Here is a 23,741-nt window from a genome sequence, read left to right as displayed (position 1 = left end):
TTTAGTTATGTTGGTTACATCTAAAGCTCATTAAAGACCAATGACAAAAGATAAGGAAGCAATTTTAGTAGACGGTGGAACAGGAAAGAAATACAAAAGCAGTGCAGCTTGCGTGTAAATGTCTGCATACACGCGTGTACACGCAAGTTCAGCCTAGTTGCCCAGCTTGGATGCTGACAAACCTTCCTCTAAAATTTAAATCCAGAATTTTTCTTGGATCAAATACAGTGACTGAGATCAGCCATGGTGTACTGATCCAGGTCTGAATTTTCCTAAGGGTGTTTGGATCCCATGATTTTATTTTCCTAGCATGTACAGATATAAGGCACATTTCCATGCAGCATAGGAGGGTCTGTTGGTTTCACCACGGAGTGGGAACCACCATGTGAACTTTTGTCCTAGTGGCTACATTACTACTAGAAGCAATCCGGGGGAGCAGGAGACACCGGGCTTTGTTTCCTAACTGCTTTCAAGAAGTGTTTTTCTTGTTGACTTTCTTCTGACGTTATTCCTTTTCCACCCCCTTTTTTTTTGCACACACTGCCCAACAGTGACTAATGCTGACCTTACGGTCAGAGTAAAATTTCAATTGGCTTGGCCAACTGTAGGGCTTTCTGCGGATTTACCCCTACTTAGGTGGAAGCGTGAACATAACACAACACGGGAAATTCCCTTCATATTCTCAGTAACCCTTCTACTTGGCAAGTACGTAAAATCTCCTTCTTCAAGGAAACTTTTTTTTGCATTTCCCTCCATTTTGAAGATCGCACTTCATGCTACCAAAACGGTTACACAAAACGAAGGGGGTTTTGCCCTTCTCCTCCCTCCCTTACTCACAAGAAAGGTCCCATCTTTACTCACAGCCTTTCAAGTTTGGGCAGGTCACTAAAAGTCTCCGGCTCCAGGCTTTCCAGGTGGTTGAAATGCAGGTAGCTGTCACACAGAAAATCACAAAGGGCAGGGTTACAGACTGCAACTTGAAAGACAAATCTTTCCAGATCAATCCACCAACATCCGCCAATCAATCACTACACGTCTCAGGGCAGATGTGGAGAAGCCAGCATTCTCTTTAGCGTCTCCACTTCCCACATGCAAAAATAGTAGCCAACACTGACTTTTCCCTATCCTGTCAATTATTTACTCTCTCTCTCTTAATAAGAGGAGGACAGATTTGCTTTTCCCTGAAGCCTAAGAACACCCCCATCACTGTGAACTGCCTGTTGTGCCGTGAAGGGTCAGGATGAAACCGCTGGCCATGGAGAGCCAGCAGCAGCGGCTCGCATCTGACCACCATACAGGAATTTTCCCTGCCTTTCCTCTAGTGCCTCGGTGTTCCCCAACACATCCTCGGATTGTCAGGGAGGAAGAAATAGCTTTACTCTAAGGCACTTGTTCCCAGCCTAGGAATTGCAACATTTCTAAATGGGATCATGAATTTGCTGAGAATTAATTTGTAGAAAAAGGCCCTGAACAACCTGAAAGAACTTTGAAATTGGTCCTGCTTGTTGCTGAAGGTGGGACTGGAAACATCCAAAGGTCTCTTCCAGCCTGCATTTGTCTGTGACTCTAACAGGGGCTCCCAGCACGTGCATCCACCCAGGGAGAGCAGAAACATCTGGAAACGGCTGCTATCGGGCTGTTCTGTTTCTGCGGAGGGAAGGCACACTCTCCAAAGACAGAGACGGTGCAGTCAGTTGGAACACTTAGATCTAAATGGCACGTGAACAGCCCAGTTCTTGCTAATACAGGTTAATGTTTTTAGTTCCACAAAAATCTCAAATGTGACCTGCTGGTCCAGAGGCCTGGGAGAACTCCTGCACTGTCCCAGGTCACCCCTTGCCATCAGCAAAGGAAACCTAGGGTCTGCAGAGCAACACCCCACGATACCTGAGACTCCCTGTTCCCATTAGACGTGACATTCACCAGCATAACTGACGTGTTCCTGACATTCAGATGTGTTTTGGTATGGTTTTAAAGTTGCCTAAACTCTTCCCCCTCATTTTACACAGGCATAAATTTCACAGCGGACACTGATTAATCACGGATCCACAAATACTCATTCTGCTATTGTAGCTGCCTGCGTTGAGAAATAATTGCCTAAACCGCCACATGGCTGTTTGATTTGTAATGGAAGGATTCATGATAAATGGTCCACTATCAGAGCACAAACCGAGAGACAGTGACTCAGATTCTGCAGTGGAGGGCAACGATGGGGAGGGACGTACATGTTTTAATAAGTCTCAGATGTCTGCTGCCATTGCTTTGGACCTTGAGGGAAGCATCTGATACTGTCCATCACTCGGGTTATACTTTTTCTTGAAAAGCTGGCTTGTGGGGTACAGGAAAACAGGGTAGGATTTGAGCAAAGCTAATTCTTTTGGAACCATGCCTGCCTGAGATTGAAAACAGATGGGCCTCTCAGAGGGCTGTTTGTTGGTTTTGTGGTTTTGTTGTGGTTTTTTTTTTTTTTCTTTTATTCGTGACATCAAGTCTGGAACGCTCATTGTTAAAATATCACTGTGGCCAGCATCATCTCCTCTCTAAGCATAGCTGAGCCAGTATCTGCTTCCTATGTTTTCTTCCAGGCATCCTTGCTGAGCTGGCTGATGAAAAACCATCTTGTCCACACGGCTGATAGCACATCTATTATTAAGCTTGCCTGAAACTTCCTGTTATACTCTGTCCACTTCTGCTGTCAGCCTGGAGAACAAGCTGGATCTGGATCCTATCCCTTTTACAGCAGAATCCTTAGTTACATTCCAGCCCTATAAACTCTGTCATTTGGCACAATCCGTGAATTAGAACGGTTTCACCTTTGGTCCCAGTCCTCCAATGATGCAAATAAATACTTCAAACATCCATGCTCACACTCTTTCCATACGTACGCATGTATTTACACACGTGCACACAATATATTGCGACCCCAGCATGAAAAATCCAATCCCAGTTTAGCAAGACACTTTAGAAGAGTCAGACCTTAGTCTTCCCATCTCACCTTGAGCATGGAGCACTAAGAGTCAAAACCCAAAACTTCTCTGATTGAATAAACAGCAGAGATTTGCAATACACAGAAGGGGAGCAAATAAGGACTGCTAGAGTGTCACTGTGATGGGCTCCAGCTGCCAGGAAAACATGCGATGCTCCTTTCACCCCAGAGTGCCACGCAGCTTGGAGGGAAGGTCATGACTTCGTTTGTTTGGATCCACCATCTTCCCCCCATTGCAATTTCCAGATGCTTTACAGCATGCGAGCACCACCACCGCCCCCACAAATACCCCGCTCCCCAGCTCGCAGCTTGCACTTCATCCATTCATTTTCAGCAAAGGTTTGGATAAGAGAGAAACTTGACCAGCACCCTCAGTTCAAGCAAAAGGCCAGATCCTACTCTCTGCTCCAGGCGTCCCAGCAGATATAAACACAGCAGGCTGGCTGCCTTCTGCTACAAGCCATCCTACAGACCCCTATATCTTCCCATCATAAGGTCCTTGGACGTAAAGGGAATCAGAAGCACAGCTGGGCTCTTCCTATGCTCCAGAAGTTTAGGGTCAGGAGAAAACATATGGGACGTCGGTAGGAAGAGACGTCAGCATTAACTAACCAAAATCAGTACTGGGACCAGCTGTTTTCAAATAAAGCCAGTCTTGCAAAGCTGAATGATAAAACAGCAGAAGCCTCATCCTACTCCTTGCTAAGTGTCTGCTACTCTCCACTACTGGAAACACAGCACTTGGGTTAGAGGAGCCAATAAATCAGTTCCTACGCACATCACATTCAGCAACAAACAAGGCTCATTTGTACTTACAGCTGTTCCAGAGAACGGAGCCCGTTGAAGGCATGTTGCTGGATGCTCTGAATTTCATTTTTATAAAGGTAGCTTTCAAAAGGAGAGAAAGAAAAAAGCGTTAGGACAACAGATCAGCAGTTGTGTTTTAAAAAGACACAGGAAACACCTATGAACCCCAACCCAAAGCAGAGCTTGCTGATTGCATTCAAGGGCAACGTTTTATAGCTGCAACATTAACATCCAGAAATTCTGAGCACAGAAAATACATCCTTGACTGGCAAACACTAGAAACGGGCTGTTAAATTTCAGAGAGGTTAAGAAACTACTCAGCTACCAACTCACAGGTATTTCAGGTTCTCCAGATCTTCAAAGGATCTTCTCACAATTTGTTTTATCTGATTATTGTTCAGCAGCCTGTTCAAATCAAGAAAGAAAAACACAACTGGTGAATTCAGCACATGTGAGACTTGTGGCATTTCTGTTCCTGGATGCCCACTAGAAAATCCTGAACCTGTGTTTTGCAGAGCTTAAGATTTAAAGGGGTTAGCAGATCAAAGTTTGGATACTTAACACCAGCTAAGTCAATGAGACTGTTCCTCACCCAGAGGTGCCAAGTGCTGCCAATATGTACAATGTTCAAAGACCCTCCTTTTCCTTTTGCCACAGTGGTTTTCACCCCAAAGTTACAATTTTGGCCAGGAGAGGGATGAGGGGAAGGGAGACAGGCAGAAGGAAATGGAGGGGAGGGAGAAATTAAATCATTGCTGCCACTCTTGTACAACCGCGATGGTTTTTGAAGGTGCATGGTTGTGTTCAACAACATGTGAGCAGGGGCGTGCAGAGCCAGTTTTTAAGAGTACACAGTTTAAAATGCCATTTCACAGTGGAGTATAGGAGTTATAAAATGGTAATGCTTTGTTCTAATCACTTCGTATACAAATATGTGCAAATGAAAAATAAAGAAATACAGATCTGACTCCTTAGGCTATTCAGAGACAGCCTCTTTCGATCTAGAGAGCCTTGTGCCAGATTTTAATACATAACCTATGGACAACATCGCATTGGCAGGCACTCTCCGACTTGTATGTGCAGTTGCCATGACTGTGCATGCAAATGACGGCCGGTGCCAACGACCAGAAACACAGCTCAACCTTGTAATAACCACGCTGCGTGCAACAGTGGTAACCACGCAGCCGAACGCTACAAAAACCTCTTCTGCAACCGCTGCCAAGCCCAACACCAAGAAAATGAAATAAATCACTTATAAATAGCTCTTTAATATATGATGTTTAACTATTCATCGTGGCTGCCTAACTGCAGTCTTGTGGGTCTTTCACCATGGTATCCCACTGATGTTCATATCTGGCAAACCTCACTGCGGCCGCCGAGCTGGTGGAGCTTATTGCCCGATAGCTCAGAGCAAGGATTTCACCAGCTACACTTATTTTTAAAATTCCTAAATGGAGGTGTGGATGGAGAGAAGAGCTGCGATGCTGTACCGCAAAGATTTGTTTTTCTAGTGTTGTAGGAAAAACTGCTATTCCCTCTGCAAGCAGCCAGACCTTACAATGTTGGGCCAAATTCAACACGCGCGTTGGATGTGCATTTGCTATTTTACAAGCTCCTTTTTGTGATCGCTATGCTCCTCAGAAACGATCTGCCACCAGGCAGCAGGTGGGCAGACAGTTCAGCACTTTCCCAGCAGTAAAGCCCAATCTTCTTGCCCCACTTTGCTGGAGAAAATAGGGTAGACAGAGCATCAGCCAGCCCCTGGCACTGCAAGCAAAGGTCCCTTCCTGGGAAGAACAGTTTGTGCAGGTAAAGGATGGAGAGAAAAGATGAAGAGGTGGGGAGAAATGGAAGAAATCGTGTGGGAAAACATGAAGATAAAATCAAACACCTCAGGGATGCAAAGATAAAAGGTGCCAGAAACATACACGTGTTATGGCAGCTTCACAAGTTACCGCCAGGCAGCTGAGCCACATCAGCTTTCCACCACCTTGTTCTCAGGCAGAGTATTACATTAAGGGTCCAAAAAGCACGTGAGAAACTCAAGAGCAAAGAAACCTTTGGAAGTCAGAACAATAAGGGTTTGAGAAAAATCTCCGTATCCTTGATGAGACTGTCCTCTCTTAATTAGCTACCCTGCTACCATAGCTGTGGGTGCCACTACCAAACTGCACATTGCCAGGGTTGCGGAGAAGCAGCCCGAAGAGGTTAAGGCAGAAAGTTGCTGGAAAGTTTCTGCACAGCTGGAAGCAATGGCTCAATACACATGGCTGAGGTTAAACAACCCGATTTCACTCATAAGGGTGCAAAAATGATGTCAAGTCCTTGGAACACACTAGCCTACTTTGACAGCCAGATATGCTGAGTGGAAATACAGCCCCTGAACACCAACCCAAAGGTTTATTTGATGATTGAACACCCAAGGGCTGGAAATAACTGCTTGAGAGCAGCGCGGGAGAGGGTTTTTATCTATTTACCCACAGGACAAAGACAACACAGGCACCAACCGTGCACGCTTCCTTCCCTGCCCTCCATCAGCGCCCTTTCATCTTCAGCCAGAGGAAGAAGAAGGCAGCTTGTTCTCTGTTATCTGATCCTTGGCCCCCGTTCTAAGGACGCTGGATGGGCTGACAGACGAGTGCCAGCTCCGACGTCATTCCCATGGACGCGAGCACCTGTCCCCTGCCTCGCGACTGGCATCGGCCGCTCCTTTCACAGGGGACACCAGACAGTGACCAGGTCCTGGAGGCAGGGTCACGCCAACAGCCTGAGCAGCCCTGCGCACCGCGAGGGTCTGGACTCCTTCGCTGACCCTTTATCTTTAATGCAGTGGGTTCAGATGGGACTGAAGTCCGGGGGGATTTCAAGTTGCAACATTGTCTGACTGCATTTTGGTGCTATTTAAAAGCATTAACCTAGTCTGCTTTGTTGTCTTGGCTATTTAGGACAGTTCAAGGGGATGTAATCAGTGATCCAAGCCAAGTAAGACAAATTCTGGAAGTTCAGATGGCATGCAGTACACAGGCCTCTTATCTCATCGTCTGATACTTAAAAATGTGTTCATTGCCTGATTAAAGGTTAAAAAGCGTATGGAAGAAGCCATCTCTGTTTCCTGTCTCAGGATTCCCCATTGTAATAGAAGGATATGTCCTGGAAAAATATCAAAAGTGAGATAATTTATGAAGTCCATCATAGCCCACATACTCCAAAATGCTGCTTTCAGAGAAATCCATAGACAAGACAGCACATCTGGCTCCTAGAAAGACTTCAGATGGCTTGTGCACAGCTGTCTGCTCCTTGACTTCTGTGCAGTTCACCCAGGCAGAGAAGTGTGCAAAATCCTGGCATGACCTGGATATTGATCCCAGCTGCAATCAATAGCAAACCACCCCAATTCCTGCTAATCTTAAAGAGGATTGAAAGCTAAGATCTACTGCTAACCAGATCTGCTGGGAATAAATGCTCTGGCAGACAGAAGCTGGAAAGATCATTATCGATGCATCTCTTAAGTATACCCTGTAGCAAAACAAGCTAAATTAAGCATCAGAAGTATGTTTCCTGGAGCTTATCAAAAGATAGCAAAATGATGTGGCATTCCCCTTCGTGCCAGCTGGTGAACTGGGCTCCAGATGAGTAGGTAGACTCAATGATACAGGTTTTATTCCTGAAAAATTCTTCAGGGAGGTTTGAGATGTACAAGCACCTCGAGATCTGGCTCAGATTCACTAAGAGAACATTTCACATTCAGTTTCCTTTAGGTTTTATGTCCTGACCTCCCCTCCCTTCGCCTTCCCCACCCTCTCTCCAGGTTGCCAAGCACAGGCTTAAGTTGCATTAAATGAGTCTGTTTCTGTTTTGAAGAATATATTAAATGATGTGACAGTACAGAATTCAGACTCAAAACGTGTATTCTTTCCTCTTTTCATTTGACAAACCACATGCTACAGTCCTCGTGACATAACAGCTATTTTTTTCCTCCCACCATTAATAGAAATCATCACGTAGTGTATTTAAAGGGGGAGAAAAAGTGAGTTTAATGTTCAGCCATGTGTTCTCCAGTGTTGACAGAATGATCTGGAATAGCCGTTTCCCATATTTGAGGGAGAAACTTTTATTCCGAGATCCAAGCAGGCTCTAACATCCCCTCCTTCATTGCAGGCACATGTTCTCTCAAGAGCTACTAGAGGGTTCAAGACAGAGCCTCCATGTTACTCCTGTCGTTCAGCCTGAAGCCCTTCACAAGCAGCATCTAAAGGAGAGCTGCAGAGCTCACCAGAAGTGCCTTTTGCTCTCACCTAAGCAGAAAGAGAAACATGATGTGAGCAAGGACATTGGCAGGGCAAAGGCACAGGCAGAAGCACATACCACTACGTGGTCTCCACAGAGTCCCTATTCCCTAGGGTGCCCATGCCCCAGGCAGAACAAAATACCTACTGGGGAAGTTAAGAAATACTGCTTTGATCCTAGGGGTGGACATTTCTATAGATGATGCTGGAAAGACCCGAGTAGCAGCAACAATTTGGCTGTGATGGGCTTGGTTTGAAAATACAACAATGGACCAGTTGGGTCAACACAGCAGGGTGCTGACCTCCTGTGGAAACACTGTAAGGGGACAGTCACGCAGGAGTGTTGTCATCCATCCCCACCCAAAGATGACCTAAAGGAGCAAAGACTGGAAAGCAATGAGACACTATGCCTCACCATGGGCTCGCAATGTGTTTGCTCTCTTCAGCAGTCCACCTCCTGCTGTGAGCTAATGTTGGGTTAAGCGATGCGGCTGGTGTTGGCAAACTCAAGTAAAGTATCTGTTGAGGAGCTGCAGGTATTTTGTGGATGGCATACGAGAGTTTTTTCCCCTCCCTCTCCCTGCTACCCTACTGTTTTTTTACTGAGGGGACATATTAATGGTTTAAAAATACACAAAGGAGATCCTGACACCAACATCTGCACGGGAACTGAGAAAAGGCAATAGGAAGGGATGAGGAAACCATACAACTCTAAGACCTTTGGCCCAGGAGGACTCCTCCAGAACACAGTGTGTTGCTGACAGCCAACGAGTGAGCTCCCAGTGGTGCAGGATTTAGGATAATTGCTTATTACCTGTGGTGCCGTACCAGGAGTCCCCAGCCAGAAACATATAATGACCATATCTCTTCCACAGACAAACAGGGCTGCTGTTTTTAATTTCAAAGTAGTGCTCTGTAATTTATCAAATCTCCACACCAGGGAGAGAAAAGAAGAGAGCAGAGCCAGGGGAAGGTTTGAACTGTTGAGAAGCCCCACTGGACATTCATGGCAGGCTCCTCTTCTGCCAGTCTCACAGCCCACCTCGCCGCATCCAACACAGGCTACAAAGGTTTCCTTATCAGGGTGGTTTATAAACTGTCAAACTCGGATATAGCACAGCCATCCTGCCCAAAAGGAGATGCAGAACAGAAGCTTCACCAGAATCTGCTGCCCTTCCTCTGCCAGCCACTGTAGGAAAAGGCTCTTTTAAAAGCATTTATTCACTTAAAGAACATTTCTTTAAGAAGTCCCATGGCTGAAAGCTGCAAGCTCTGCATATGGAACCTGAGCTACTCTGTCCTCCAAACCTCCTGCTTCAAATATTCTGGCCAAACTTTCCTAGCAAGTCTCTCAGGGATTTTAGAGGATTTATTCTCTTTATCACTTGAAGACCTATGAAAGTCCTCAGGCAAAAGTTTACTATCTAAGAAACATCAGCAAATTCTTCAGCTCTTGTCAGTTTTGATGTGGGAATTGGACAAATCAAAGTTCCTGGAGAGAAATTTGCTTTAGGAGTATGAGGTCTGACATTCTCTCATCCAGTTATCAAGCTCCTCATCCGTGGGAGTTAACTACTGCGAGTGTGAGAATAACTGATTTTTCCAGTTTGCTGGCCAAACCAAGAAATACAACTAAGCATACAAAGTAATGTCTAAATGGAAAGGTTTCATTTGCAAAAGCAGTTGATTTTCAGAATTCAAATACAAAAATGCCGTATTTTGTTAGAGCAGTGTTTCACCCAGTCTAGTGTCCCAGCTCTGACGATGGTCACAGGACACTAGTTAGGGAGAGCCTGCCCGCTATCTGTGCAAAACATGTTCCTCTTACTGTCCTGGCATCCATATTCATGAGATTAGGGATATTAGGGGATACATTCATGCCTATCCCCTTTAATGTCTGTTCATGGACTTGCTTCCTCAGCTTCCATGTCCAGGAGGGTGTGGAGACAGAAAGCAAAAAGAATTGGACAAATTCAGGGAGCATAAACAGGTATTATAGAAAGACAGGTCTTTCCATCTCAGCCAGGCTGCGTATCTGTATCTAGCTTTAAGCAGAGTGGCAGGAGTCAGAAAGAAAGAAGAAGTCTTGCAGATGTCAGGGACCTGCCTAGACCGAGGCGCTTGCAGGGCAGGAACTGAGATCTCTTGCAAAGCTCCGCAGGTTGGGTGGAGCGACTCTCCAAGCGAAGGCCTGCCAGCATCCTTAGCGTCCCCAGGGTTCGGCTGAAACTAGCCTGGCGGTCCTGCTGTGCTGCCTGCCAAACATCTGTCTGCATCACACAGAGATGACATAATTTGGAACAGTTTGGTTTTTTTCGACTCAGGAGAGCTTCAGGGGTGGAAGAGCAGGTCCAGAGATCAAGAAGCTTCAGCAGAACTTTGTGATATGGTAAAACCCTACGGACTTGGACTCTATTTTCTCTCTAGACGTTTCTCACCCTATCTCGAATGACAGAAATCCATCAGTATTAATCTTCAGGATCTTTCCTCTCTGTTATTTTTGGTAATTAAGTACCATGTGGTGCTGTTTGAGAGACTAACGTGGGCTGTTCTTGCGCTCTGGAGGAACAGCATCATTGGCAATAAAGTTTTCTACCAGTCTCCTAGTTGACCACCCGTCCTGTGAGCAGGGGCCTGGGCCATGGCCAGGGTAATCTGAAGCATCCTGCAGCCGTGATTTGGCCAGTCAGTCCCACACATACAGTGAAATAATATTTAGCACATTTTGATTTTTAAGAGATAGCTATTGAACAGGTCTCTATGATAAAGTCCTGCTGTCATCCCACTCTTCGTAAAACTTCTTACAGTTGACTGAATTCCTTATTGCCCAGGTCTTCCTTCTTTCAGCAGTGCCATCTTTACAGGATCAGGGACTCCAAATCTTTCAAGGTCAGGCAGAAGAAACCAATCTGGACTTTCTCTTGCCGTTTGGGTCCATGAATCTACAAACCCAGGAAATCTGAGCATGTCTGTCGTGCAGTGCAGGTTCCCAAGCTAGCTGGTTTGCCTCGCAGAGAGATTCAAGCTTGGACCTGGAAATCTTATAGCTGTTAGCGCCATGTTACAGCTCGAATAATCAGATCTGAGTCTCAACAGGCCAATTACATCCAGCACAGTGCTGTGCTGACACAGCTTCTGCTTCTGATTTTGGGAGCTGGTTTGTTTTCAACTTCTTGGCTACATAGTGCAGATGTTCTCATATCTATCTTCAAACCCTCAGCCTTACAGCAGCAAGAATCAGCAAAGGCTCCCACTATTTCCTTTAAGCCGAGTGAGAAACTTGTTTGTAGAGTAGTGTATCATACCAACGTGAGCGTGTGTGCTCTGGCTGGGATGCAAGACTGAAGGAACTGCCTTCTACTCCCATTCCTATCTGCAGCAGGGTAGGTGTAGGCATTTATTCTAGGGCAAGGCATAGCGACAAGATGGCATTTGGAAGGATGCACTCTCACTTCAGTCAAAATCATGTAGAGCAACTAACGTGGCTCATGCATTTGAGGAGGCCATGGAAAGGAAGAAGTCTTTAATGCATCCCTCTGCTACCTTGATCCCAGGCCAGAACCGTTTTTACAGGCTACTCTAAAGCCATACCTGCTGAAACATCCTCAGGCAGGGACAGTATGCATCAGGATTTTTAGATTTTTTTTAAAAAGACAGGTTAATTGCCAAAATGAAAGTTATTAAATTACACATGTAATTAAAAAGGGTAGGAAACATGATCCAGAGTAAAACAGAATTTTAAAGCTGTAGCTGGATATGCACAACTTGGCTGAAATAACTAAAAGACCAAGACCAAGACCATCTTTAAGCCATTATGGGGGATAGTACTAACATGAGTAATAAACGGATATCCTCACTGCAGGATCATTGAGTGGAACTTACAGCGTGTTGAGGTTCTTCAGTCTCCTGAAGGCTCCAGGCTGTATCTCCTTGATGTGGTTGAAACGTAAATCTCTGAAAGTAGAAAATACAATCAGTGCACTCATGATATAAACAAGCCATCAGCAATCAGCATCAGCCATGGGAGGAAGGCTGCTGGGAGAGTCTATCATGCCAGGGCTACATCAAGTGGAGAAATGGAGACAAAGATCAGGACAGGGAGCAGAGGAAGAGTGGGGACAATGGCTGGGGTCTACTGTTGTCTGCAAAGTCAGCCAACAGCCAGGACAAGCCTATGTTTACAAAATTAATTTTAATTTCATAGAAAACTAAAGACTGAAAGGACCCGAGTGATCATTTCCATGAACACCGGACAAGGTCTGCTGCTCAACACCCCAAGTTCACATGCAATTACACTTGCATCTCATACTGATTTGTAAAGGAATGCACATCAACACGTGGACCCATTTTTTAGCTCCCTAGCAAAATTATCTGTGCCCTAAAATGGTTAAATCTTATCAAATAACCTCATATAATAAGCATTTCACATTCTGCTCCTCAATGCTCCAAGACTCAGAACAGCTTATCACTGCCTGCATTTCAAATTTGTGCCAACTTCAATTAGAATTAGTGGAGTCCAGGGGATTCTGGCAAATTTCAAGGGCTGTCCATGTAACTACATTGACTTGGAGCCCTAAAACATGGGTTTTTGATTGCTAATGAGATAATAAAATAAAAGCTAAGTGGTTTAACCTGGTTAACCAAGTAGAAACACTTCTATAGGGAATGTGCATTGATTTGGCACCTTCCATCGTCCAGCGTATTATAACAAATCGCAGAAGACTGACAAATGTTTTTTGCTGCTAGTTTCTATCCAAAGCACAACAATGAAGTTGCTTTTTTTTTTTTCTTACGCTGCCTGATCTACCGCATTTAGAGAACAGGCAGCTATGTCTCAGTTTAAGGCAGCCTTTTAAGGGCATTTGCTTTAAGAGGTAAAAAACGCATGAACATGCTGAATTGCCCGTCATTCTGGTGGTAAGTTACAGAGCACTTGGAGGCAGAGCTTGAAATAAGATTTCTACAAATAGCTACAAGTTCAACACTTATTTTTAGCACAGGCATCAACAAGAATCATGGCCTTTATAAAATTAAGATTAGAAAGAGGTGCATTCATTGAAGGTGGCTGTAAACGTGAACTGACAGTGGGTATCCAAGGAGGCTGAAACATCTTTGAGCAAGTACTCGAGAAGAGGATACACAGTAAGTAAAGCTGATTTTATTTTAAGATGTAATGTTTCTTTAGCTTAACGGTTTGCAAAGCTAGTTATTTCATGTTAAAAAAATCCCATTGAATTTTCTTACTTTTTAGGCAGAAAATGCACAGCATTTTTACTTAGCTCAAGTTGCACTGAACTATTAAATCTCTGCCTTGTTACCCCTTTGTTATCACTGTATGCAACAGAACACATGCCAGTGAAGTTGTCTTTTCTGATGTGTTTTTTCCTTTCTGTAACTTTTCAATTTTGAACACAGGAATGAGAAGACAAGACAGAAGTAGGGAGAAGACAAGACAGAAGTAGGGAGAAGACAAGACAGAAGTAGGGAGAAGACAAGACAGAAGTAGGGAGAAGACAAGACAGAAGTAGGGAGAAGACAAGACAGAAGTAGGGAGAAGTCTCTCCCCTTTCTTAGTGGTAAGTATTGCAGAGAGAAGAGTTAGAGGGCAGGAAGGAACACAGCTTCAGTATTTCAAAAAAAGGGTTGGAATTGTACCTTACGCGCACCATTTGTCCACTGCAAACTGCAGTCCCGAAGGATTGCCCTTTGGAATTGCAGTTTTTAACAGTAACTTTACCTTTGACATTTTCTGGTGTGTTTGGCTTTACTTGCATTGCTTCAAATGCGCTTTTCTTGCTCTTCTTGTTGGAAGGTGTTACATGTCCCTCTTCCCTGATGATGTGAATTTGAGGATATCTGTATGGATTTTTTCAAGGTGATGGTTGACACCATAAAGCCAAACACAATTAAACACTGGCAAAGGTGATAGCAGAAGGCACTGACTATTCTCCACAGCCTCGTTAAAAGGAAACGAGGAAAGACTAGACCATGAAAAAAGGTGAAGAAATGCAAACTTGATTTATACACTGTAACGCACAGATACCAACTCTGCCTGCCCCGGGGGGCTGTAAAGAGCTGTGTAATTAGTGCATGCAGCTGGCTACAGGTAATAGGGAACATAACAAATAAATGGCAGAAATACACAGGGGTCAGGGCTGAAGCTGTTGATGCTCGTGGAAGGCAGCGGGAAGCAGGCAGTGAAGTGTAAAATAGCACTTTGGGTCACGGGCTACAGGTGTGGGGCGGGAGGAAATCAGACTGTTTAAATGAACAAAGACAAGTGCAATCCTTCACACCCCACCATTCACACATATGCGCAGGGCTTCCACAGCTGAAACAAAAAGCAAAACCCAGAAGCACCGGTGACTGAGAACACCTCTGAAAACCCAGGAAAATGAAAGACAAGCTCCTCCTCTCCCAGGGTTGTTTTCACTATCGGTCGCTTGCCGAAAACAACTCCCTGGAAATGGTGCTGTGGAAGTTTGCGCCTGGTCTCCAGCTCCCCCTGCAAGTCTGACCTCCGGGGCGGTGGGTTTCTTCACCTGCGAGAGCAATAAAGCAAAGCCGGGCGGCAGAGGCTGGCAGGGCTGACCCTGCGTCACTAACACAGGTCTCACGGCCGTTGCTTGGCTGGACCATCTCTCAGTAGTGCTCCTGCTGCTGAGAAGCTCATGGATGGAGAGGTGCCTCCTGATAGTTCCCACTGCTGAGTGAGCAATGGGGGTCTGCTTTCATGCAGGAACTTTTCCCCTACGCCACCCCCAAGGAGCATATAATAAAACTTAGCTTATTATTTTAATGAAATATCTTGATTTTTTTTCTGTTTTCTGTTCCAGATAAGACCTTCAGACGATTCCCTGGACCCCAGCTCTTGCACTCCGTCAGAAAGCTCACTCTCTGGTTTGCTCTCCCTCACACAAAAGCAACAGCCTTCCCCACAGACAAAAAAGGGAACTGAAACAGTGCATGTCTAATCTGAGCACTTCATTTCAAGAAACGATGTGAATTAGCTGGAGAGAATCCAGAGGAAAGCAATGAGAATGATCTGAAGTCTAGAAAATATGACAATGAAAAGAACTGAAACGGCTTATTTAGCCATAGACACAATAACTACGCCAGAACATTGCTACAAATAGAAAAGGGCAAATAGTCACTGACTAAAACTGCAGATTCAGATTTTTTTAAAAATACCTTCACTAGCAAGGCTAATGAGACACTCGGGTGGACTGCAGGTGAGGCAGACATTAGCCACCTATGGTTTAGGTAGGTGGATCCTGCCCTGGAGGCAGAAGGATGGACTGGACTATTCTGCTCCCTGTACCCAAGACAGCAGTAAAAAGACACTGGTGTGGATGTCCCTACATGGCAAAGAAAGCCCCTGGGGATGCAGAGAACCCCCATCTTCCTCCTTACCAATGCATTAAAAAAAACCCCAATACTTTGGCTCATCCACAGTGGCTTTTCTCCAGACCTTGCCTTAGCCTGCAGCTTAGCTGGTGACGAATGCCATGTAGGGCTGCACTGGGAAACTCCTGGCTTGCGTGTATTTGCTTGAGAACATTCCCTACAGAGTTTGTCCCCTCTTACACAGAAACGCTTGTTTTTCTCTATTCCCAGGGCACTCACTCTGGGAACTTTATGTTTCTTTTCACGAACAAGCGTGCTTTTTATGGGGACCCACCACACAGCTTCTCCCGTGCCAGCCCGTTCCAGCCGCTGTGTGCACCGGCAGCTGGGCTCCCTCACTCCCGCCTGCTGCTTTCCACCTTGGAATTTGCAAAAAGCAGGGGGAAAAGAAGAAATCCCTTGTTATTTCACAGAATCACAGAGTGACAGGGGTTGGAAAGGACCTCTGGAGATCATCTAGTCCAACCGCCCCCGAACAGGGTCACCTGGAGCAGGTTGCACAGGGATGCGTCCAGGCGAGTTTTGAATATCTCCAGAGAAGGAGACTCCACAGCCTCTCTGGGCAGCCTGTTCCAGTGCTCTGCCACCCTCAAAGTAGAGAAGTTCCTCCTCATGTTTAGATGGAACTTCCTATGACCAAGTTTGTACCTCTCATCCTGTCACTGGGCACCACTGAAAAAAGCCTGGCCCCATCCTCCTGACACCCACCCCTGAAGTATTTATAAGTGTTGATAAGATCCCCCTCAGTCTTCTCTTCTCCAGAATAGAAAGACCCAAGTCCCTCAGCCTTTCCTCATAAGAAAGATGTTCCAGTCCCCTAATCCTCTTCGTAGCCCTTTGCTGTCCCCTCTCCAGCAGCTCCCTGTCCTTCTTGAACTGGGGAGCCCAGAACGGGACCCAGCACTCCAGACACAGCCTCCCCAGGGCAGAGTAGGGTGGGGGGACACAACCTCCCTCGCCCTGCTAGCCACACTCTTCTTGATGCACCCCAGGATGCCATCGTCCTTCTTGGCCCCAAGGGCACATTGCTGGCTCGTGGTCATTTAACTCTCCCCCACATTTTCAAGGCTGGCAGGCTGGGATTACAAGATACCTTTCCACAAGGAACAAAGGGGATAGCTGCTAAAGGATCCCAGATCCCCTTCTACCTTCACACAGACAGTGCCCGGAGGCCTGGGACAGCAGCTGTCCTGCTTCACGGAATACTGTTCCCTCCGGACAATACCAGCCCAACCGGCTCAGCAGAAAATCTGGCCAAACCCTCATGCCAAAGCACCATAGCTCTGCCAGGAAACTGGGCTGGAACACATGGATAATCTAGGATCTGCTATTGAAATAACTCCCATTTCTGACTTTGGGAACTCTGAAGCTCCTTGCAGAGGCTTACCAAGAATCACTGAATTTGTAAACGGATGGGGAAACAGGTCTTTACAGAATGACACTTGAATCTTTCTGATCCTCTCAGCTGCTATCAGAACTCTCATTCCTGAAAGCGTTGTGTTAAATAATTAACAGTGATTAGCATATAAAGCCATCAATGGCTTTTACAAGAAACTTCCTCTTCTGTTTAATCTATTTAGGCTTTTACAGAATCATGTATTACTATGTTAACTAAGCAGATAATTAGCTACAAGGGGTATTTTACTGCAGTTCCATGGAAATTACTGGGTTTGTTTCACTGAAGCATCTTCTGTGTTAAAAACGTTGTGCACAGCAATGATGCCGGCGGTTCTGGACCATTTCACCCAGAAGTGGTTGAGTAAGTGGCAGCCACCCAATCCTTATCAGCAAAGACACAGAGAGTGAAGGTGGTTTTACAAAGAGAGATGAGACATCAAGGTTCCTTCCAGTGTTTCCTGGGGAAGGGAGGATGTGAAAGACATCCTAAACACAATTTTTAAGTCAAGTTTCCCATATATAAAAAGCCAGAACATTTATCAGAAAGACGATCGTTTCTCTTACTTATCTGCAGAACATCGGAGTCAGCTCTGCAGGTTCCCTCGTCCTGCCAAACAGCTCCAGTCCTGGCAGGAAGGGACAAAAGCCTTGCTGAGATGGAAACGAAGTCTTCCAGACTCACTGTCATCGGCTCCCCAACTCAGGAATGTTCCTCTCACACACGAGGCCCCAAATGGCTTTAATAAATGACAGCCTTCATCTCCAAATCCCTACATGGACAGCTGAGCATTGCCATCTCTGCTAGACAGATGAGGAGACAGCAGGGAGGCTTAGGGCTGGGGGCTTTTCCAAGTCCTGGCTATTTTGGGGTCTACCAGCTTAAGCCATCAAGATTTGACTGTTCAAAGAGTGAAAAGGAAGGAAAATATGTTCAGCATGGAAATACTAGTTAACCAGATTATACAATCATGGTTGAAACACTGAAGAGCAAGCAGATGCAGAGCGCCCCATGCTGCAGAAGAGGCTGTTGTTCTCCGTTGCACTGCCACACTGCTTACATTTTGAAGTTTTAGGGATGGGCACACTAGATTTTAAGTAAGAAATTACCACAGGCATTCCTGAAACGAGCTTTTTAAGATTTCAGCTCCCACAAACAGGGGTCAGATTTTCAAAAATCTCTGCGTCAGCTGGGGCAAGAACTTGATAGTCATTCAGCAGTCAACGTACCAAGCTGGTTTGACCCCACCTTTTCTGTGCACGTAAGCTGGCAGCAACGTCGCACTTCAGAGCCCGGCCCTGAAGGCAGTGCCAGGGCAGGAGGGGTCTGCTGGTGCTTCATCCCTGGTGGAACCGTTTCCTCAACTGCCACAGAGCATCCCTCTAGCTCTTGCCAGTGAAGGCAGGAACAAGGAAGATCTCCAAAACATAGTTTTGGCCGTGGACACATATTCAAGTAGGGAGATTAGACAGCAAACCATTGACCTCATCAATCTTAGATAATTTGAGCTATTATATATTAACAGCTCATACGGAGATCAGGGTCTGATCCTAATCGAACCAGCTAAGCCTATTCTTGCATATCCATGTCAGCAAGGAGCAGGACACTCTTAACCTAATGCGTATTTCCTTTGCACCATCTATTGCCCACATCAAATGAAGACAACTTTTCCTCCTCCTGAAGTGTGTTCTGCCCCTGATCCGGAGGGAGTAAAAGAAAATTTCCGAGTGTAAAGATATAATTACCTTTTTCATGGAGTGTAAGAAGCAGTAGCACCATGCCAGCTTAAATGAACTGCTGGGGCATTCTTTAATATCGAGTCTTGTGTAGCAGAGGTGTCAGCTTTTTTCTTTAAGAGCACGACCATTTATGTCTTTACCCAGAATACAGACATATTCTTTCACCAAAAAACCTGACTTCTCCTTAGAGACTACAGGAAAAATTCCTGCTGTACCTGTGGGGAGAAAGCTGTGGTGAGGTCACCGAAAATGCAAATACTCAAGGGGGAACCAGATGATGAAGCACTGTGAAGTTCAGTGAAGGCAGGATTTCTGAACACTTGAGGTAGCTACGATCCCGAGAGTCAGGATGTTTTCATCAAAAGGTGCTGGAATGTTTCTAGGAAGGAAAATATGTTTTAAATACCTTCCCTCCCCATTTTCCTTCCGATGAAGGGACTTCTACAAACACAACATACAGAAGACTTTGGTCACCTCTAAAAGGTTTAATGAGATTAAATACTATAGCGAAAGAAGTCAGAAAGAGATCACACCTGGCACATCCAGAGTGCGTGGGTGCGCGTTTAATGGCTGCATATAAGACTATCACAGGCAGAGGAAATGAGTAATCCATTCTTCAACCCAAAGCGCACGACAGAGACCACAAAGGGAGCAGCATTTCCAAGAACTCATTTGCTCAGTAAACCTTTCCCCGACACATGTATAAAGTTCCTTCTCAAAACTATGCTCCTTAAGACAGACTAAGAGAGCTACAGCCTGTCCTACTACAGCTTCCCTACTGCAATGCAACAACCCGCGGGAGGAAGAAAGGAACTGAGCGGCCACCAAACACACAGCACAGCGACGAAGGGAAACAAAACTTGTCAAGCTGGCCGTGCTTGCCCTGCCCAATTAGCAACCAGGTCTGTGAACAACTGGGTCACCTTCAGTTCATGCCAGCGATGCGTTCAGATCCCAGATACTGCGCCGCCTTTGCTTGTGCCCTCAGCGATGTTTCTCTAGAAGTACTCATTCATTATGTGCGATGCATAATGCAGAAAGGAGAATAACCCATGGATAATTGGATTGCAATCCATTAGCTGCCAGCCAGAGGGGAACTTCTTTCCATGGATTTCTTCTGCTCATGCCCACACGTTTCAAAGTTTATTGTTTTAAATGTCACACTGTAGAACAAATGACTTAGAAGGTTAAAGACCTATTGAAATTTTCTGAGTGTATGTTTCACAGCTGTTCCCTTCTTTGGGCTGCTGGCTCAAAGAACTGCTTGAATCCCAGCGGTAACCAGCAGATCACATCTGGATAATCATGTTCCAGTTGAACAGACAGCAGCCAAAATAGATTTGCAGTTATACACCATGAATTTTTATAGCTTACTTATCTGTACACATGTAGCCGTTCCTGCCATCCCATTCTCTGCTCAGGATAAAACGAACAGACTTCATTACCAAAGATAAATAGTCTATTGCTAAAACCAGACATTGGGCCAGATCCTCAGCTGCACCCAGCTGGGATTAGGAAGGGAGGAGGGAGATGGTGACCAAAGAGGAGCCAGTAACAGCTCATCAATCCTGGGACTGGTTCCATGCCAATCCCAGCATCACTCGGAGAAGGCTATGGGCTGCTCTAAGTTACGCCAGCTGGCTGCAGCCCCGAGGGGGCCATCTGCCAACGGGGCTTGTTGAAGCACAGCGTGTGCCGGCTAGAAGACTTCCCCACTCTTCAAGGATTGTTAGAGAGAGGGTGGCACGGAGTCACGGAGGTCAGAAAGTCCCAAACTCCCAACTTCAAAGCAAACTCCATCTGGAAACTGCAGCTGTTCTGCAAGGGAACCAAGCTGGAGCCTGGGATCGGTGTTTGTATCCGCAGCCACAGACTTGGTCCTATTCGTACCAAAGGGCCAATGTGGAAAATATCACAATCCCACATTTTCTACTCAGAATAACTCCATGATCAAGACTATTCTTGCTATAATTCTGAACGTTCGCTCTGACACAGTGGTCCTCCCAGGAGAAAGATTAACATACCAAAAAGCTGGAGTAGTCAGGAGCTCGGTTAAGAAGCATTCTTTGATCTTTCACAATTAAAAAAAGTTTAATTATTCAAATGCTATTTATAACAGATACAATGGGATGCTGGCTGGCAAATGCATTTACATACATTAGATCTTCAAGATAGCCAGAAAGGCAGGATTTTTACTTGCCACACACCATACAAAGGCACATGATCTGCCAACCGAGAACGCCTACGAGGCTCATATGTCTTTATAGCTATGGGGATCTCTGCTCATCAGTATGGGTTTCGCTTATAATTATGCGGACAGTATCAAAAAAGATTAAATCAGATAAATCTCCTTAAAAAATACTGGTCTTTTTGGAATATTACTACTTTTATATCTCACACCTATACCGTGTAGTTAATGTTTAAAAATCCTGCCTCCCATTCAAGGCTGTGGCTATCACGTTAAACTACATAAACCAGCTTTCCAGATGGTTAAGCAGGCAAACCCCAGACCATTTACAAGCCCTGGACGTGCAGACTAGTTAGAGCAGAGGAAAGGGAATTAGGGTGACTGCATACACTGCACGGGAAAAATCTGGTCACCTTTCTAGATTGAGTTTTACAGACAACTCAATGCCACCTACGTTACAGCAAGGTGCTACCTGGAATTTTACTAAAGCTGCAAGGACAAGCCATGGGCCAGAGTTAGGTTTTGCCCCCTGCAGAACAGAAAGAATGAAGTGTGCTGCTGCCAGAGGGCATTTAGAAATCCACCATTCTGGGACTGAAGAAAAGGTGGTGACCCCAGTAAATTTCCCTCCCTCTGCACTCAGAGAATCTCTACAGGAAGCGCACTCGGGCTGTCCAGTGTGACAGTAAATGATGTCTCATTTTGGAAAGAGAACAGAAATTAAGCTTTACTGAGCTCAGAAATATCTCAGTTTAGCCAACAAAACAAACTTTTCCCCCAATAAAATCTATGTTTAAACAAAGAGAGACAAACTATTTTGCTAAAATCAAATAGCTTAAGGGTGTTTTAAATATTTTAAAATTTCAAGATGCAGACAAATCTATAAGGGGGGAAAAAAAAGTTTGGTGACGATTTGGAGAGTCAGACTCTGCAAGCTGCTGTAGAGCAGATCACCACCACCCAGACAGTTTGCAACAAGCCATACAGTACTGACCAGTTCCACGCTGTAGGATATCCACTCCATCACCAGCCTCGGGAGAGAGCGAGTCCAGATTCTGACCTGCCCCATGTCAGGGTGACTCCCAAGTAGCCCAGCTGTGATCACTTTTCCCAATAACGGAGCCTTGGCAGCTGTAGCAAGCACAGACATTTTCCTGCGTGCCACTAACGCTAGAACCTCTGTGGTTTCCATCCACCAAAGCAGATCTGGGTGGCAGCAATTAAAATGCCAGCATCCTGCCCACATCATGCTCCTTAGGCTGCCAGCAGAGAAAATGCATTAGCAGTCTTAGTGAGGTGTTTACAGGAGAAATGCTAGTACAGATGTTCTGGCCGAGACCAAATTTGGTTAGTTACAGGCACAGGGAAAGGCTTCTCAAACTACTGTTGAAAAAGTTTTACGACCAGCAGCAGTTTAAGGAGGATGAGCATAAAGATCAATTTTTGGCAAGTCTTTCCTACTATTTACAGCAAAAGTCTTCCGAACCAAGGCATCAGCTAAGAGTAGCACAAAGGGAAGTATTTTGTCACATGCCACTGCACCTTAAAGCCACCTTTAAGTTTAGGATTAGTTGAGAACCACAGGGAAGTGCTCTTCTGGATCTATCAGAAAGAGCAGCTTAGGAGTCTCCAAGCGTTACTTGCCCTTTTTCTCCACCTTTTCTGTTCGAATGGACTCAGCCAGCAGCTCCCCCTCCGACAGGTACTTAATTTCTCAAGGAATCTGTGAGCTGCCACAATTTTTGCTTTCCAAATAAGCCTGACATTTGGGTTGTACAGTCCAGATAGAAACTGGAAAAACAGTACTTAAAGTTTAGGAAAGAAATGGTGTCATATGTATTAGAAAAGTGCTTGTTTCAGTAGCAACAAAAGCCTGAACTGCTGTTATTTCCTCTCTCCCCTACACCCGTATACAAAGCCTTCTCACATCTAAACTGTGTACCTTTGTATAAACTCAGTTTAACATTTGTGACCTTTGATTCTCCAAAACTGTCTTCCAGTGATCGCCCCGGCATTATTCGTTCTAAATTTTCAGTTCCCTTGATTATCCTGTTAATAATTAACTGATACTAAAAGAAGCAGTTGCTGTTTCATGCTTTAAAAGCATGAAAGAGTTTGGGATGCAGACAATTCTGCAGGGGAAAAAAAAAAAAAAGGAGGATAAAAAGTATGCCTTTGGCCTTGGCTTTTTCTTTCCTCTTTCTAAAAACCAAGCAGGTAAGAAGGCAGTAAAATGAAATGGTTACTCACAGTATGTTTGTCTGGGGTGGGATATCGGGGATGGTTTCCAACATCAGATGCATGCATCTTACTGTAGTCCTGAAGCACAGGCAGCGACTAGGACAGGAGCTGGAGAAACTAGGCAAGAGGAGAAAACACAAAAAGCCTCGAAGAGCTGAAGATTTGATCAGCATGGTGTTTGCTGGAGTGTATTTGCTTCAATTCTGAACTGCAGGGAGCTGACAAAAAAAAGTTTCCCAGCCCTGAGGTCCAGGAGGAGGGGACTCATCAGCATGTGTTTGCAATTAAATTAAGGCAGTTTGACAGTCCAACCGCCCACCCTCCCTGCCATTATGTACATCGCCGAAGATCAGACTGTTCCCACCCCTCTTTAATTGTGGTGCTGAAATACAAACTCTTCATTTTGCTGTATTTTTGCCTTGTTCCTTATTTTGAGCAGCAAGTTAACTCCTCACCTTCTCCTCAGGCGTTTATCTGAAAGCACGCAGAGTGCACCTCTGTGGACAATGACCAAAAAATGAGCACTTCCAGGGCCGAGCCAGGACGCAGACGGCCCAGGGAAAAGGTTTTTAGGTCAGAATTTTTTGCCTTAGCAGGCTCTCTGCAAGCTAAGGATGGCATCTTATCTAACAGCCTGTCAAATGTATCAGGCAGTAAGACTTTTAGGATAGAGGCTGTCTCTTATTAGGCG

The 23,741-nt window shown here is 45.2% G+C and overlaps 1 protein-coding gene across 1 annotated transcript in view; it reads right to left on the bottom strand.

Moving 5' to 3' along the window:
- The window catches only part of LOC104261729 (peroxidasin homolog), a 45,789-nt gene extending 22,566 nt beyond the window's left edge, over positions 1-23,223 (bottom strand). The window contains exons 1-5 of the mRNA XM_009817880.2: positions 23,060-23,223; positions 11,962-12,033; positions 4,127-4,198; positions 3,803-3,874; positions 862-933 (exon numbers count right to left, since the gene is read on the bottom strand). Coding sequence (XP_009816182.2) covers positions 862-933; positions 3,803-3,874; positions 4,127-4,198; positions 11,962-12,033; positions 23,060-23,223 — 452 coding nt within the window. The remainder of the gene's footprint in view (positions 1-861; positions 934-3,802; positions 3,875-4,126; positions 4,199-11,961; positions 12,034-23,059) is intronic.
- Positions 23,224-23,741: the final 518 nt, after the last annotated feature.

This window comes from Gavia stellata, chromosome 20 (assembly GCF_030936135.1).
Source record: "Gavia stellata isolate bGavSte3 chromosome 20, bGavSte3.hap2, whole genome shotgun sequence".
NCBI classification, from domain to species: Eukaryota; Metazoa; Chordata; class Aves; order Gaviiformes; family Gaviidae; genus Gavia; species Gavia stellata.
The sequence above is the reverse complement of the archived record's forward strand: the minus strand, read 5'-3'. Positions and strand labels throughout refer to the sequence as shown.